The 14,752-nt window shown below is 47.3% G+C and overlaps 2 protein-coding genes across 2 annotated transcripts; both read right to left on the bottom strand.

The window, feature by feature from the left end:
* Window positions 1–5,447: 5,447 nt before the first annotated feature.
* FOXG_19391 (uncharacterized protein) lies at window positions 5,448–7,805 on the bottom strand (the record flags this gene model as incomplete). Its single annotated transcript, XM_018399604.1, has 4 exons — window positions 5,448–6,161; window positions 6,221–6,859; window positions 6,909–7,495; window positions 7,667–7,805. 4 exons carry the CDS (start codon window positions 7,803–7,805, stop codon window positions 5,448–5,450), a joined length of 2,079 nt encoding a protein of 692 aa, XP_018242798.1.
* Window positions 7,806–8,273: 468 nt separating this feature from the next.
* On the bottom strand, window positions 8,274–9,660 carry FOXG_06790 (uncharacterized protein; the record flags this gene model as incomplete). Its single annotated transcript, XM_018385440.1, has 3 exons — window positions 8,274–8,347; window positions 8,399–9,083; window positions 9,136–9,660. 3 exons carry the CDS (start codon window positions 9,658–9,660, stop codon window positions 8,274–8,276), a joined length of 1,284 nt encoding a protein of 427 aa, XP_018242797.1.
* Window positions 9,661–14,752: the final 5,092 nt, after the last annotated feature.

Genomic DNA, 14,752 nt, shown 5'->3' with positions numbered 1-14,752 from the left:
TTCGGGATCGATCAGTCAATGAGAACGGCAACGCCTCTCACTTCATCCTATCGTCCCCAATCTTTCGAAGGACAAGCCACTATACAACAGATCACAGAGATGCAAGAAAAGGTAGGATCGATTCTGTACGCAGCAGTAGTATCAAGACCAGATATCTCTTATGCAGCTAGCCAGTTAAGCCAGCACACAATGAACCCTTCACCTGAACACCTGCGGTATGCAAACCGAGTTCTCTCATATCTCCAGACCACACAGTACTATGCCATCGAGTTCTCAGGCTCTGTAGATAATGCTACAGAGGTAGAGCCAGGCGATGATGAAGTACTACAGCAGTCAAGCGACGCATCGTTCGCGGATGATCCAGAGACTCGAAAATCCACCCAGGGCTATCTCATGAAGTTGTTTAGCGGGGCGATCATGTGGCAGTCTTCGAAGCAGAAGACTGTAACCACGTCAACGACTGAAGCGGAACTGTTATCGCTGTCTCACACAGCGAGAGAGACTATAGCTCTATACCGACTGTTCGAACAGATACAGTTCGATCCACAACACCAACCACGCATCCTCTGTGACAATCAACAAACAGTAGGACTGGTCCAGAAAGAGCGACCACAACTAACATCAAAGTTAAAACATATCGATATCCACAACTTTTGGCTAAGACAGATCCATAAAGACGGCAAAATTACAGTTCAATGGGTTTCTACAACAGACATGCCTGCAGATGGCTTCACAAAACCCCTTTCAGCAGAAAAGCATTTTCATTTCGTGAAACAATTAGGTCTGGTTGATATCTCATCGCGGATTGATCCAGAATACGTTTCAGGAGAGGATATTGATCAAGATGATATACAGATCTCATCTGATACAGAGTGAAATCTGAGGGGGTGTGTCGCAGGGTAGGCATTAGTAATCTAGCTGTATGCTTTAAGTAACTCTGCGGGATGGAATACCCCGCACAAGAGACAACTTAAGACATCAATCAACACATTTTGCTGCTGCTCATCATATTCACTCTACCTTTAAGCACGCTTAGTGCGACACCTATCTAGCCTCTCTCTGATTCTCCCACGCTTTCGATGTTTTGGGGCCCAGCCGTTGAATAGCTGGAGGCCGTAGCCTTGCATATATTTCAATGCCGCAACCCGTCACTAACGTCAAATATGATGGCAAACAGAACTTCCAATTTCTCAGATTCCTCGACCTTGTCAACACAGGAATCAAGTCAGGGGACTGATCTCCGACCTTTGCTCCCAGCTCCGCGCTCTCATCCGGCAGTGACCCATGCCGGGCATCGAACAGCTTCCTTAGCACGAAGAAGAGTTTCTACATCTTTAGCTTGCGAGTCCTGTCGACGACGGAAAAGCAAGGTATGCCACTACCAAACTCTGTCTCTTAGCCCTCAGGAAGTAGCCCTTCTCTTGGAGGTTCATATAAACGTGGGTTGAATGGTTTGCATAGTGCAACGGTGCTCGGCCGACATGTTCTCAGTGTCGAGCAAAGCACATCGATTGTGTTTACCGGCAAACATCTGAGGGTAATTTTAGGGAGAGGTTAGAAGCGCTTGAAGTGTCGCATCCTGCTGCCGTTGTCTATCGTGCTATACAGACTCGGCCAGAGGCCGAAGTCCACGAGATTGTCCGTCGCATTCGAGCCGGTGCTGAGGCCGAGGCTATCGCGCGTCAACTCAGCACAGCCGATCTCCTTCTTCAAGTTCACCTGGACCCGAAACCAGGTGTCGCTATCAGTTTCTTTAATCACCCCTGAAGCCCTTATACTTCCAAACTCCGACGAACCTTTTATACACTCCTTGATTCACGAGCGGAATGAAAACGATCACGCCGGCAATCTCAGTGTCCCCGGGCTGTCGGAATCCGAAGAAAATTATAAAGCCCAGTACTTGAGGCCGGTTCACGCAGCCTCTATTGCCGACCCTAGAATAGGTGAAGTTGTTCCTTCAAAGTGGACTACTTGGGTAGGGCCTAGAGACCGGCCCCCCTTTGCCTTACCCTATCCACCCATGGTGCCAGAGGGTCAGGCACCGGGGGTAGCCTGACCAGGCAAAGGGTCGGTTGACTGAGGAAAAGAAAGATACCTTATTTAATAAGAGATAGCTTAATAAAAGAAAATATCTAGATTTTAAAAAACCATGTGATATTCACGGAGAAATTTGGACACAGAGATACCTTCTATCTCATACTAATTGCTATGGAAATATATGTATTTTTATTCCCCAGTCAGCCGACCCTTTTCCCTATCACCGTACCCCCCGTGCTATAGGCACGGTCACTGGTGACTTGATGAATAGTACGGGGTCGGCCGATCTCTAGGCCCTACCCAAGTACGTGTTTTGCGTTCGCTCGCGTGGTGGAAACACCTAGTTCAGAATTAACGTCGCTCCCTGACGAGAAGCATCTGTAATCCGCGATTCGCCGGTAACCCGCTATGGCAGCACAACAACAGTCGTTAGAATCGCTTCTGGGAATTAGTGGCCAGCGCAAATCACTCAAGCGGCAGCTTGACGCTGCGTCCATCAAGACTGAAGCTGGAAGAACGACCCTCGCCGACCTCCCAACTGTCCAGATCGGCTGCAAGAAATATATACCAGAAGAATAAATTGCCAATAAGAATCGCAAAGGTCGAAGGAGTTAGATCCAAGCCCATGGCTTCTTTCTTACAGAAGTCAGTCCTGATTTACGGACGTTGCAGACCTACTGGGTACCGGTATGCTCGAAATGTGATAAACGAGGCAAAAGCTCATTATTCGTCGCCACAAATACAACATCGCCAATTGAGCACCTCCGAAGGTAAATGGTATCTATACGAGCCTGATCTTTATCCCTTCTCCATTGTCTTACGGGATGTAGGTCTCATATGATCACCGAGGCGGATAACAATGCAGATAAAGATTCGTATTCGTCTCGCGCTGACATTCACCTAGCCTCGAAGCGGCGTTGCTTGGAGTCTCCTACTGCAAGATCGAATGTCAATAAAGCGAAAGAGTTGACGGTCGGCTGGATCGTTACTGCCAATCTTCCATTCACGGCGCCATCGAATCCGTACTTGCGCCGAATGCTCGATTTACATGATGCATTATTAGCAAAAGAGGTACCGTGGAGTCGGCAGTCAGTGCGTGATACTATGCGGAAATTATTCGAGGTAAAGAAGGGAGTAATATCAAGTCAATTGCAGAAGGCGGTCACAAGGATTAGCTTTAGGTTTGACCTATGGACTTCCAAACCAGTATGCTTTCCTTGGCCTCCACGCCCACTATCTCGACGCCTCCTATCAAGTCCAATCGCGACTCCTTGCTCTACGCCGTGTATGGGGACCTCATTCCGGAGACAACCAAGCAGCGACAATATATGATATCTTGGGCGAGTATGGGATACGAGATAGGACTGGCGCGGATGTCTGCGATAAAGCCTCATCCAATGATACATGCTCGGCGAGCCTCTATCGTCAGGCAAGCTTATTTATGACATGACTTATCTAGAAAAAGCCTTGGAACAGAAAATACAATAAAATTAAGGCAAGACACGCTTTACAGGAAGCGCATCTTCATTAAACTGTGAGTTGGCGGGTGGGCGAGCTGGAAGAGTCGTTTCGCGACGGCGGCGCAATGGTGTAATTTCGTATCCTTGAAGTCGTGATGGTAATCGTGACTGCCGTGAGGGTCGCTCCCGGATTTGTCCGACTGTCGGTTGCCGCGAAAGTGTTGGTGTCACACCCATGGCCGGTCCAGCTTCCTCCCCCTGGGTTGTATACCTTTCTTCCGCAGCCGGATCAGCAGTTTGATCCTCATAGAGAACCCTCCAGTCTTCGAGATGTTCTAGGACAAACTCCATTCCTGTCATGACTTCCCAGAGCCGGCCGTGACCCCCGCTTGTACCCCATCCCTGTGTTCTCATCGTCATATTGTAGACCGGCTCCAAGATATGACTAACTTCCCTGAGGACCTTCCAGTCATCAGACGTCAGAACATCAGCCGTGGGAACCCTTTTTGAGGCGTCTGCTTCTAGCCCTAACTCCTGAATGAAGCTGTTGAGCTCAGACTGCTTGACTAAGGCACGCTCAATCATCATGTAAGTCGAGTTCCATCTCGTAGCGTTGTTCTGTATGACTTCGAGCTCGGCAGTTGATTCTTCTGCAAGCTTATATGTGTCTACCTCCTCCTGCTCCCTTGCATGTGCTTTGAAAGCTTCGGTGCGTTGCGGAGAGGCTCGGATGAACTTGACGATATTGTGAAGCTTCCCAACCGGACCCTTGGCTCGCCAGTGTTCGAGGTCTTCTTCAACCCGCTCTAACATGTCATAAGCCTCAGACTGAAATTCGAAAGAAGCTGCATCATCGCCGTAGAGGAAGGCTTGAGCAACAAGGTTTAGAATATGACCGAAACATCGCATCCTTCGTGCCTCCGTGTCCGCTCGAGTTATCGAGGCATCGAGAGTTGTGTAGAGGTTTCGCAAGCAAACATCATTACTGGCCGCATTATCACAGATCGAGACCCCGAGCTTACCATCGATACCCCAATCACGGACCACGTTCCTTATGGTGTAAGCGATGTTCTCGCCGGCGTGAGATCCGATCTGCCTCTTGAAAGCCAGCAGCCGGCTTTGATGTAAGTGTCTCCGATCGATAAAGTGACCAAAAATGGAAATAAAAGCTAATCTGTTGGGAGAGGTCCAGAGGTCGATGTATCTGGGTAACAGTATTATTGAGTTCCTCCTTGATAGCCGCTTTCTTTGAAACGAGTATGTCCTCTAGATCTTTCTTAGTTGCAGTTCGACCCCAGGGCACCTGAGCATAAAGATCAGAGTCCAGCTGACGGAACAGCTCCTGCAGATAGGTACTCTCAAAGGTAGTAAAGGGGAGATTAGAATCAACGATATAACCAACAGAGAGCTCTCTAATCCGTGCCATCTTTGCTCGAGGAAGAAGGAAGGAAGAAGAGGCGGGCCGTTTCTTGGATGCATTTCTCTGGAGATCGATAACTGAAGAGTCACCAGATGAACCCGCTTCAAAGGTCTCGGTGATCCCATGAGCTCTAAGAACCGTTAGTGATAGCCCGGAAATGAGAAGTACCACGAACTTGAAAAGATGAGCTGATGCCGATGATGTCGACTGAGCATTAAAAAATCGCGGTGCATTCTTATCATCGCAGAGCCGGCAACACCAGATATCCCCACTGGACGTATTATCTTTCCTCAACTCTGCTAGGAACCAGCCATGGTTTCCAATCCAGCTTCGCCTGCCCCTACTTTTCCTCTTATCTAAGAGGCTTGCAATAACTCAGACCTGCGTATATCGATATCCACCGAAATTCTGGCCCTTATATCGATATCCAGGTAGATATCCATACAGCCACATAGCCACTTTAGCAAGGTTGATATCCAGATAAACCACATATAATTCTTGTAGGCTAGAAGAAAGAACAAGAAAGTACCCTAATCTAGAAAGTCCTCTGCCTCTGTTTCAACGCTAAATTCAACAGCAACGCTGGAAATAACGCCCCTGCCACCGTGAGACTTGGGTACAATGATACCCTCGCGCATCCAGTTGCCCACACACTCAACCTTCGCCAGGTTCTCGCAGGTCATGCTCTCTCTATCCCATGATAGCGTACGCCGCGCCGATGAGAAGTTAGACTCAACATCAGATGATTCAGGAGGGATTGAGAGGATATCAATTGCCATGCGGGATAACCGCGGATATGCTTTCCTTTGATCTCGATGTAGCCACCACTGGAGAGGAGAGCCAGTTATTCGGGTCGGTGGTGCATCAATAAAGATTTCGAAGTCATCGGCGTCGTCTAAGATAGGACCAGTAACAGCAATATCGCTCAACAACTCATCCAGCTCGTTGTGCTGCCTCCCAGAGGAAGAGGACACATCTAGAGGCACCCGCAAGGATTCTGGGATTGGCGCGGCATTATATTCATCTAGCCAAATTTGCTGGGCAGCAGCAATAGCAGGCGCGTGCCAGGATTCTTGCCAATTCCGCTCAATGTATTTTCTTCGTTTCGAGGGATCGAGAAGGAGTGCGGCGGCATATACAGGTGTCTGGTCTGATAAGGTGTAGTACTTATTAAGTACAAACCAGCCCATATCGATGCAGTGTACCATGTGGGGATCATGGTTTTCCTTTGAACTATAAAGCTCCTAAATAAGACAATTAGTTAGCCGATCAATTAGATAAAAGAAAAAACATCGCCACCGACCTTATACTTCTCGTACTGTCGCAATAAAACATCCATTATCGAGAGTGATTGGGAGAGTGTAGATCGCGCCCCTTCGGCCAACAACGTAGTTGAGGCAAACGGCTGTAGGAAACGATGCGTCCGTTCAATAAACTCCCACTCTGAAGCTAGCAGGATATCGTCTTGAAGCTCTCTATCATGTTCAATTAGGAACTGTTTTACACGGGATTGGTAACGCAGAAAATTATCCAACAATCGATACCATGAAATCCAGCGTGTGGCATTATCTATACCTAGTCGGAGCTTTATTTCATCGTCCCATATAGCCGTATGAAGCGTAGATTTACGTATCCAGACAGCGATGTTGTGTACTTTCCGTAGGGGCACGATATGCTGCCATCCAGTGAAGTTCTCAAGTATACGATTGCCTCTTCGCAAAGCTCTTCTTCTCTGATGGGCTTCATCTGTTCTTGTTGTCTGTCCGGCGTCGTGCAAGGTGTCGTAGAACTGTGCAAACAACTGATCGTTTGAGGTATCATCGGTGGCATCAAGAGCGGCGATTAGTGCCTCTTTCGAAGACGCGAGAAGAAATGCTTGGAGGGATAGGTTAATAATGTGGGCGACGCAGCGGATACGGCGCTTAGAGGGATCAAACGTCAACTAGCAACCAATTAATCCTAATCCAGAGATAAGGGAAGGGCTATCGTACCCCATAGTCTTCTCGTAACCGCCGTGAGAGATAAGACAAGCAGGTATCATTTGAAGTGGCATTATCCCCTACATGGTAGCCCACTTTAGAAGCAATGCCGTACTTTGCCAGTGTATCGATAATTAGAGATGCCTGGGTTTCACCACTATGGCTATAACGACATTCCGGCATCGCTAGCAGTGCCCTTTGTGGCCGATGATCCTGATCAACCCATCGCGCAGAGATGGCGAGTATCCCATGGCGATGTGGCGATGTCCAGAGATCAGAGAGGATATGGACCTTTGAGATGGAAGCTTGAAGAGTTGCCATGAGCTGAGAAGAATATAACTCATATGTGGCATCAATCAGTCGCATTAGAGCACTTCGGTTGGTCACTAAAAGGTCCTCTATAGCAGGATTAGCTGCTAGCATAATCTCTTGCATCTCATCCCAGTTAATTGCTGAGAAGGCAAGCCGGCGGCGTGTGATTAGGCTGATTATCGCATCTAAATACCGATCGCGGTCGAACATACGGCGGAGAGAGACATCCGAGTAACGAGAGGGAAAGAAAGCATCAATCCGAGGGCGTGTGGCTTCCCTTTCATCATCTAGAACATCAGAACTGCCCCCAATGAGCGTGCGATCGAGGGAAGAGATAATATCGGCATGGCACCGCGGGGCGTGATGCCATGCGTTGTCCCGCTTCCGATTCGCCTAGGGCTTATCGGCAGGGCAATGGAGACATCGATACATCACCATACCCCTGGATTTGCGCTTACGTGACCCGCCGGTGGTGTTCTGGGTGTCCTCATCAGGATATGTTGCTTTGAAGAAGAGGGAAAAGTCCAGAGACGTCCCAGTAATGGGCTGGTCCGAAATCGAGGGCGTAGAGGCGGCGGTGGTCTGAGATGATGCCATGGTCGATAAATCACCTGGATAAGCTAATTATGCTAGAATACCTAGGGCCGTTTGAACGAGTACTGAGATGGTGGTGCTGATGTTGAAATTGAGAGAAGTTGTCAGACAACTGGCTCCACAGGGATCATTGATGGCACCCGTCAATTGATGAGAGTTATCTAAAGAACAAAAGAAATCGAACAGCCATGTGTTTGGGAACAACTATTTGAGCTCATGTTAGGATTATGCGACAGGCCAGATGTGAAAGCGGATACGCGACCCCAAGGTACGCCCCGTGTTTCATATGCAGTCGCACGAACCTAGTGGTGATATGCGACAGAAGCCTTTGCATCATCTAATCGATTGACAAGATCTTTTCAGCCAATCAGAGAGCGGTATTTAGGTGGATATCAATCTCGATATCAATTTAAGAGGCAGAGAGTTATATCGATATCGATATATCCAGATAGCACAGTTGATATCGATATATCATATCCAAATACGCAGGTCTGCTTGGCCCTGGTCAGGAGCCGCCATCTGAGAACTGCGATGTTGAAGAGGAACTGTACATAGTAAGCGATCCAGTTCATCAAGGGAGTATATTACCAATTTACCTTTCAGAGGCGTGGACGGGTAGCCGTTGGCCTCTATTGATGACTGTTCTGTCGCATCAGGCGCCTCAGACTTTGACCTGTCTACTTCTCGTTCTGGCGAACGTTTTTCTGCCCGAGTCTTAAGAAACTTGCGAACCGACCGTATGTGAGGAACAAGTGAGTTCTTGTTGTTCGCATCGAACTGCCTCAAATCTCTTGCAGAGACCCAGCCGACGGCGCTCTTGGCGGGAAAGTCTTGGCCATCAAAGTACATTACGGGGAACTCTCGCTCCATGACCAGAGGCTCGCCGTCGTTAAATCCCTCCGCCCAGGAAAAGCCATGTTGCTTATCGCAGTAGCACCTAGGGAGAACCTCTGCTAAGCCAAGACTTTCTATCGAACCTGAAATGCCGACGCTTTCGAGATCTTGCATCGGAAGTAGGAGTACAGCGAACCAGTCCTTGGACTTTTCCCAAAATGCGAGATAGATGCTGCCGGCATCCGGGTTTGTGATGCCCTCAAAGTCTTCGTCCGTGGTAGATCTCTTGTCGCCTTGTCGCCTGTGGCTATGCCGTGTTCGTCTTCGCAAAGACCTCACAGCTGGACAAGAGACAAGAGAATTGCTGAGTTTGGTACGAGGGTCATCTTTCTCAACCTGACGTCGTTTCCTTCCCATGGATTCTGGCGATGTTCTCCTTCGTTTGTACTATGACAGTCAGTAGGCAAGCATGAATATGGGTGATGGATTGGGCGCTTACGCTGACGGGAGTGGTCGTCGGACTTGTGTGCCTGTTTTCGGGCATTCCTTTAGGTACGCACGCCTCTTTGGCGCCGATCGCTTGGGGAGTTGCATCGTGTGGCTGACAAGTAACGACTGCATTGTTTGAGTCTTGCCGGTCAGAATTCTCGCTCGAGATGCTCCGTAGAAACGACTCTATTTTCGTAGGCCCAATAATTTCCAAGAGTTCATAGCGGAGCGCGTCTGCAAATTCTTGTAATGCCCGGTTGTACGCCTTCTCCTCGTCCTGCACGCCAGCCTCGTATTTTATTTCCAGCTCTTTTAATTGCCCCCCTAACTTCACGATACTGTCTTGGAGACTTAGTTTTTCTGGCGCTGGGGCTAGTTCCAAGCTTGTCCATAATTGAGCGATGCGGCCCCGGATTTCGTCCGTCTTCTCTTTATAAATTTCAGCCGGAGATCTGACGCTTGATAGCTTGAAAGCATATCGAGCAACTACCTCTTCGATCTTCTCAAATTGTTGCAGAAATTCTGTAGGTGCCATTTCGTGGAGCGTTCGAGGACGTAGATCAATAAGTGTAACGGTTGAGTCTTGGGAGTGCAAGAAGCGTTTGAGGTGATAGCTAGCCGTCCAGCTACGGCTCTACGGTCGCGCTGTGGCGGTGTGTTAGCACAGTAAAATACAGTCTTGTTTTTACGTAAGATCAACGTAGCGCGTGATTAGGAATGAAGAGGGATGTCGATTGTTATCGTAGGATGTTCAATTAAAAAGCTCGAGACGCGTCAAAATTGACCAACAATCAATGGTCATAAGTCACATGACAACGTTGCTGTTGGCTGTCACACCTCAAAAGGGTCAACAGAAATAACGCCCAGATTTTGCCCAAGGCAGAGGGGCCGTAACTGCGCCAGATCATATCTCTCTCGAATGCTCAGCCTTTTTTTCGCCCCTTCTCTTTTTCTTTCTTTTTGGCTCGCTGACCCTGTATACAACACGTTATGCATCATTTTGTAGGTGAATACTTGTTTGTTGAGCATCCTGTATTCCAGGCAACGCTACAGTCTCCACTTTACGTGTGCTTTTCATTAGCTTTCGTTGGCCATCGCGCTACGGGCGGGGAACTGAGTACATTAATCAGGCTCTGATTGGTAGATTTGGGTGAACTCTAAGTGTAGGAAAAGAAATTTCACATCCCTTGGTAGATCTTGAACAGGTGCTGGGGCCTCACGTGCAAGCAGGGATACTTTAAGATTACAGCCGAAATGGTAAAACCTCTAAAGGGTAGATTTCAACAGAACACAACATGAATATACCAATTCACATCAATGAACCGAATACACGTAATCTCCAACAGTAGACTGAAGTATGATTAAAGCTTATTCTCCTAAGATTTTTTATTAATGGCTTGACAGTTGACAGTCGCTGTTTACGGAGAGGACAGTGTAGATGTTTGTGACTTTAAATATCTAGTAGAGATATTGGGCTCATAGCGTCGGAGCAAGCTGTGAGGGCAAGCAGCTCGAGCCACATATGATTAGTGGAAATAGTAGAGTCGACCAAGGTACATGACTGGGTAACGTGCATGATAAGCGAGTGCTCCAGACAAGCGAGTGCTCCACCAATCTACACCTAAAGACTCAAAAAGAGTAATAAAAACACCACAACCTATCTGATCAATTAAAATTAATTACAATCCTATTCCCTACTGACCTCAATTGCCTCCTGACAGGTTCTTGCAGTATGCCCGGTCTTTCCGCAAATACTACATTGCCGAGGCTTTGATCCTTGTGACCTTCCGCGACCACCTCTTGAGGATTCAGCTGTTACCTGCGCATCAATATCTATCTGATCAATTGCTTGTGATGTTTCCCCTATAGTTAAAGGCCCTTCTTTCTGTACCTTAGTCCTTTTTCCCCTCCGGCGTCGCCCTACTGTCTTATTTTGTTGTTCAAGTTGTTGATTCCTATCATATAGTAAGACCATCTTATCCATAAGAACAGTTGTTGCCTTCTCAAAATGCTTTACGGCTTCAATTATTGACTCAGGGGAGCTGCTCTTATGATTTCTGATCCTTCCTTGCAGATACTTGGAATGCGATTGGGCCTCTAGCACTGTCTTTGGGGTCCTTGCAGTCCAAGGGGTCGATGGTATCGTGACCTCTACGGGAGGCGTCGGAGTCCGTAGCTGCACATCAAGCTTCGAGATAACATTTTCTGGGTCAAAGGGAGCAAGCCCAGCTCCTCGGAAACCTCCCTTTATATTAATTTCTGTAATAGCAGCTTGGTGGGCGGCGTGAAAGGTAGGAAAGAACTCAGTCTTGGAAATGTAGGTTATAGAGCATCTAATCAGATGCTCTATTTGTCGACCATATGCCTTTTTCAGCGGCCCAAAGCACCCTACGTCAAGAGGCTGAAGTAGATGAGAGGCATGAGCAGGCATACAGAGCGTGATAATCTTGTTCTCTTTGCAATATTCCTCGAATTCGACGGAGTGGTGACTTTCGTGACCATCAAGGATCAAGAGGCGATAGCGACTGTTCGTTCGCTTAGCTGTAGCCCGATCAAAGTGCTTTAGCCACTCGAGACCTAGATTATTATTAGTCCATCCATTTTCGCTCAATGCAATAACCCAATCGCCGGGGAGGTCGCATTCTTGGTACCAATTTGCAAGGTGATCCTTGCCTGCACCAATGATGAACGGTGGGATCGATTGACCTTCCGCATTAATCCCCTCGATTACAGTAATCCATTCGCAGTTTCCAGGCTGTACTTGCTTTGGTCTTCCTTGCCTGTGGGAGCCTGTGATGACTATTCCGGGCTCAATCACGCCCATCATAAAGCCGGTCTCATCAAAGTTCCAGATATCATCTAATCGGATACCGTATTTCGCGATTGTATTCTCTACAAGCCGAAACCAGCCACGAATAATAGTCGGATCTTCGCATTTAGCTCTCTGATAGTCATATCTGCGAAATTTATGTGTCTTTAGCTCTGGTTGTCGCTTGATGAAGCTATGAGCCCAGCGCTTGCCGACAGGTGGCGCGCCGCGGTTGGCACGCAAAGAATTCGCGATATCTTCCGCATATAATAGTCGCGAGGGAAATCCTCGCGAATCTAGGTCAAGGATGAATTGGACTATCATATCCTCTTCCTGATCAGATAATAACCGTGACTTTGTGAGAGTATCACGCTTTGAAAGAATGCCATGCCGGCGGCGACTTAAGGTAAAGCGGTCAACATGATATATAGCTGCGGCCTTTCGAAGACTTAATTTTGGGTCATTCTGGAGGGCCTGAAGGGCAAGAATAATCTTAGCTTCATTTGAAGACTCTGGCATATTAGGTTGTTGAGAAATATCTGATTGAATAGTGATAGTGTAGGTTGAGGGATTTTTGGAGCACTCGCTTGTCTGGAGCACTCGCTTATCATGCACGTTATAATTAATAGCCTATAACGTGTTTAATAAGCATGCGCCACACTTTCCCTCTTACATCATACATTTTACCTGAATCCTAATCAATTAGTTTTCAACCATTTATCATGTCACAACCTTCAATTAAAGCTAAAACCCTTCTTGCTCTTCAGACCCTTCAGAATAACCCGAAATTAAGTGTCCGACGCGCTGCAAAGATGTATGAGATTGATGAGCGCCGCCTACGTCGCCGCCAGCAAGGCATTCAATCACGACGCGATTGGATTCCAAAGTCACGGAAACTATCTGATCTGGAAGAGCAGATAATAGTCCAATTCATTCTTGATCTAGATTCGCGAGGATTTCCCTCACAATTACGTTTTGTGGAAGAAATGGCTAATTCTCTGCTTGCTGACCGCGATGCGTTACCTGTCGGCAAGCGCTGGGCTCATAACTTTGTAAAGCGACAACCAGAGCTCAAGACGCGTTTATTTCGGAAATATGACTACCAGAGAGCTAAATGCGAAGATCCATCGATTATTCGTAGCTGGTTTAGGCTCGTACAGAACGCAATCGCGAAGTATGGTGTCCGATCAGATGATATCTGGAACTTTGATGAGACTGGCTTTATGATGGGTGTTATCTCAAGCGGCATGGTCGTCACAGGTTCAGAAAGGCTTGGAAGACCAAAATTAGTGCAGCCTGGGAATCGTGAATGGATTACAGTCATTCAAGCGATTAATGCGGAAGGCTGGGCGATCGAGCCGTTTATCATTGGCGCGGGCCAATATCACCTTGCCAACTGGCATGAAGAACCTACCCTCCCAAACGGCTGGGTTATTGCAACGAGCCAAAATGGCTGGACAAATAATGAACTGGGCCTTGAGTGGCTTAAGAACTTCAACCGATGCACAACTGACCGATCAGTTGGTTCTTATCGTCTTCTGATCCTCGATGGTCATGAAAGTCACCACTCCGTCGCTTTTGAGAAATATTGCCAGGAGAATAATATCATCACGCTCTGTATTCCGGCTCATGCGTCTCATCTACTTCAGCCTCTTGATATCGGGTGCTTTGGGCCACTAAAGAAGGCATATGGTCGAGAAATAGAGCATCTGATCAGATGCTCTATAACCTATATTTCGAAGACTGAGTTCTTTCCCGCCTTCCACGCCGCCTTCCAAGCCACTATAACCGAAAAAAATATCAAAGGGGGTTTTAGAGGAGCTGGGCTTGCTCCTTTTAACCCGGAAAGCGTGATCTCAAAGCTTGATATGAATCTGCGGACTCCAACGCCTTCCGAGGAGGTTGCTGAACCCTTAACCCCATGGGTTTCAAAGACCCCAAAGACAGTTCTTGAGGTCCAATCTCAATCTGCCTACTTACAGAAACGAATCAGAAGACATCATAGCAGCTCTCCAGAGTCACTTATTCAAGCTGTGAAGTGTTTTGAGAAGGGAACAAGCACAGTCATGCATAAGCTAGCCTTAGTAGAGGCTAGGATGAATGACCTTGAACAAGCAAATGAGATACTTAGTCGACGCCGAAGGGCAAAAAGAACTCGATTACAGAAAGGAGGGGTGATGACTGCAGGGGAATCAAGGCAAGTAGTTGATCAGATGGATGTAGATGCGCAGGTAGTGGCCGAATCGTCGAGAAGTAGTGGTCAAGAAAGGTCGGGCGCGACCGGGCGTTCGGCGCTGTGGTGTATGCGGAAAGACTGGACATAATGCAAGGACCTGTCAGGTAGTGATTGAGACGTCTAGAGGAGAGTATCGCGAGTAGTTTTAATTAATTAGATAGCTTGTGTTGTTTTTATTTTAATTTTTACCTTAAGGGTATACAAGAAGTGGCCCACTTACTTGGATGGCCCACTTGCTTATCATACACGTTATGCGGCAAGGCCGGGCATAATGCAAGGACCTGTCAGGTAGTAATTGAGATCTCTGGGGAAGAGTATAGTGAGTAGTTTTATCTAATTAGATAGTTTGTAGTGGTTTTAAATTGATTACTAGTTAAAGGGTTCAGAAAAGTGCGGCGCATACTTGTCAAACACGTTAGTTATAGTATTATTCTACACTACCTAATAACCACCGCCGGGCCTGCTAAATCCTATATCTTAAACTATGAATAACTCCTAGCTATACAAGTAAAATACATTTTAATAGTTAGTTTTTTAAATACTATAGGTATATTGTTATCCTTAACCGTCTTAAGCCCTCTC

This window comes from Fusarium oxysporum, chromosome 3 (genome assembly GCF_000149955.1).
Source record: "Fusarium oxysporum f. sp. lycopersici 4287 chromosome 3, whole genome shotgun sequence".
NCBI lineage: Eukaryota > Fungi > Ascomycota > Sordariomycetes > Hypocreales > Nectriaceae > Fusarium > Fusarium oxysporum.
This window is presented reverse-complemented; position numbering and strand designations above follow the sequence as displayed.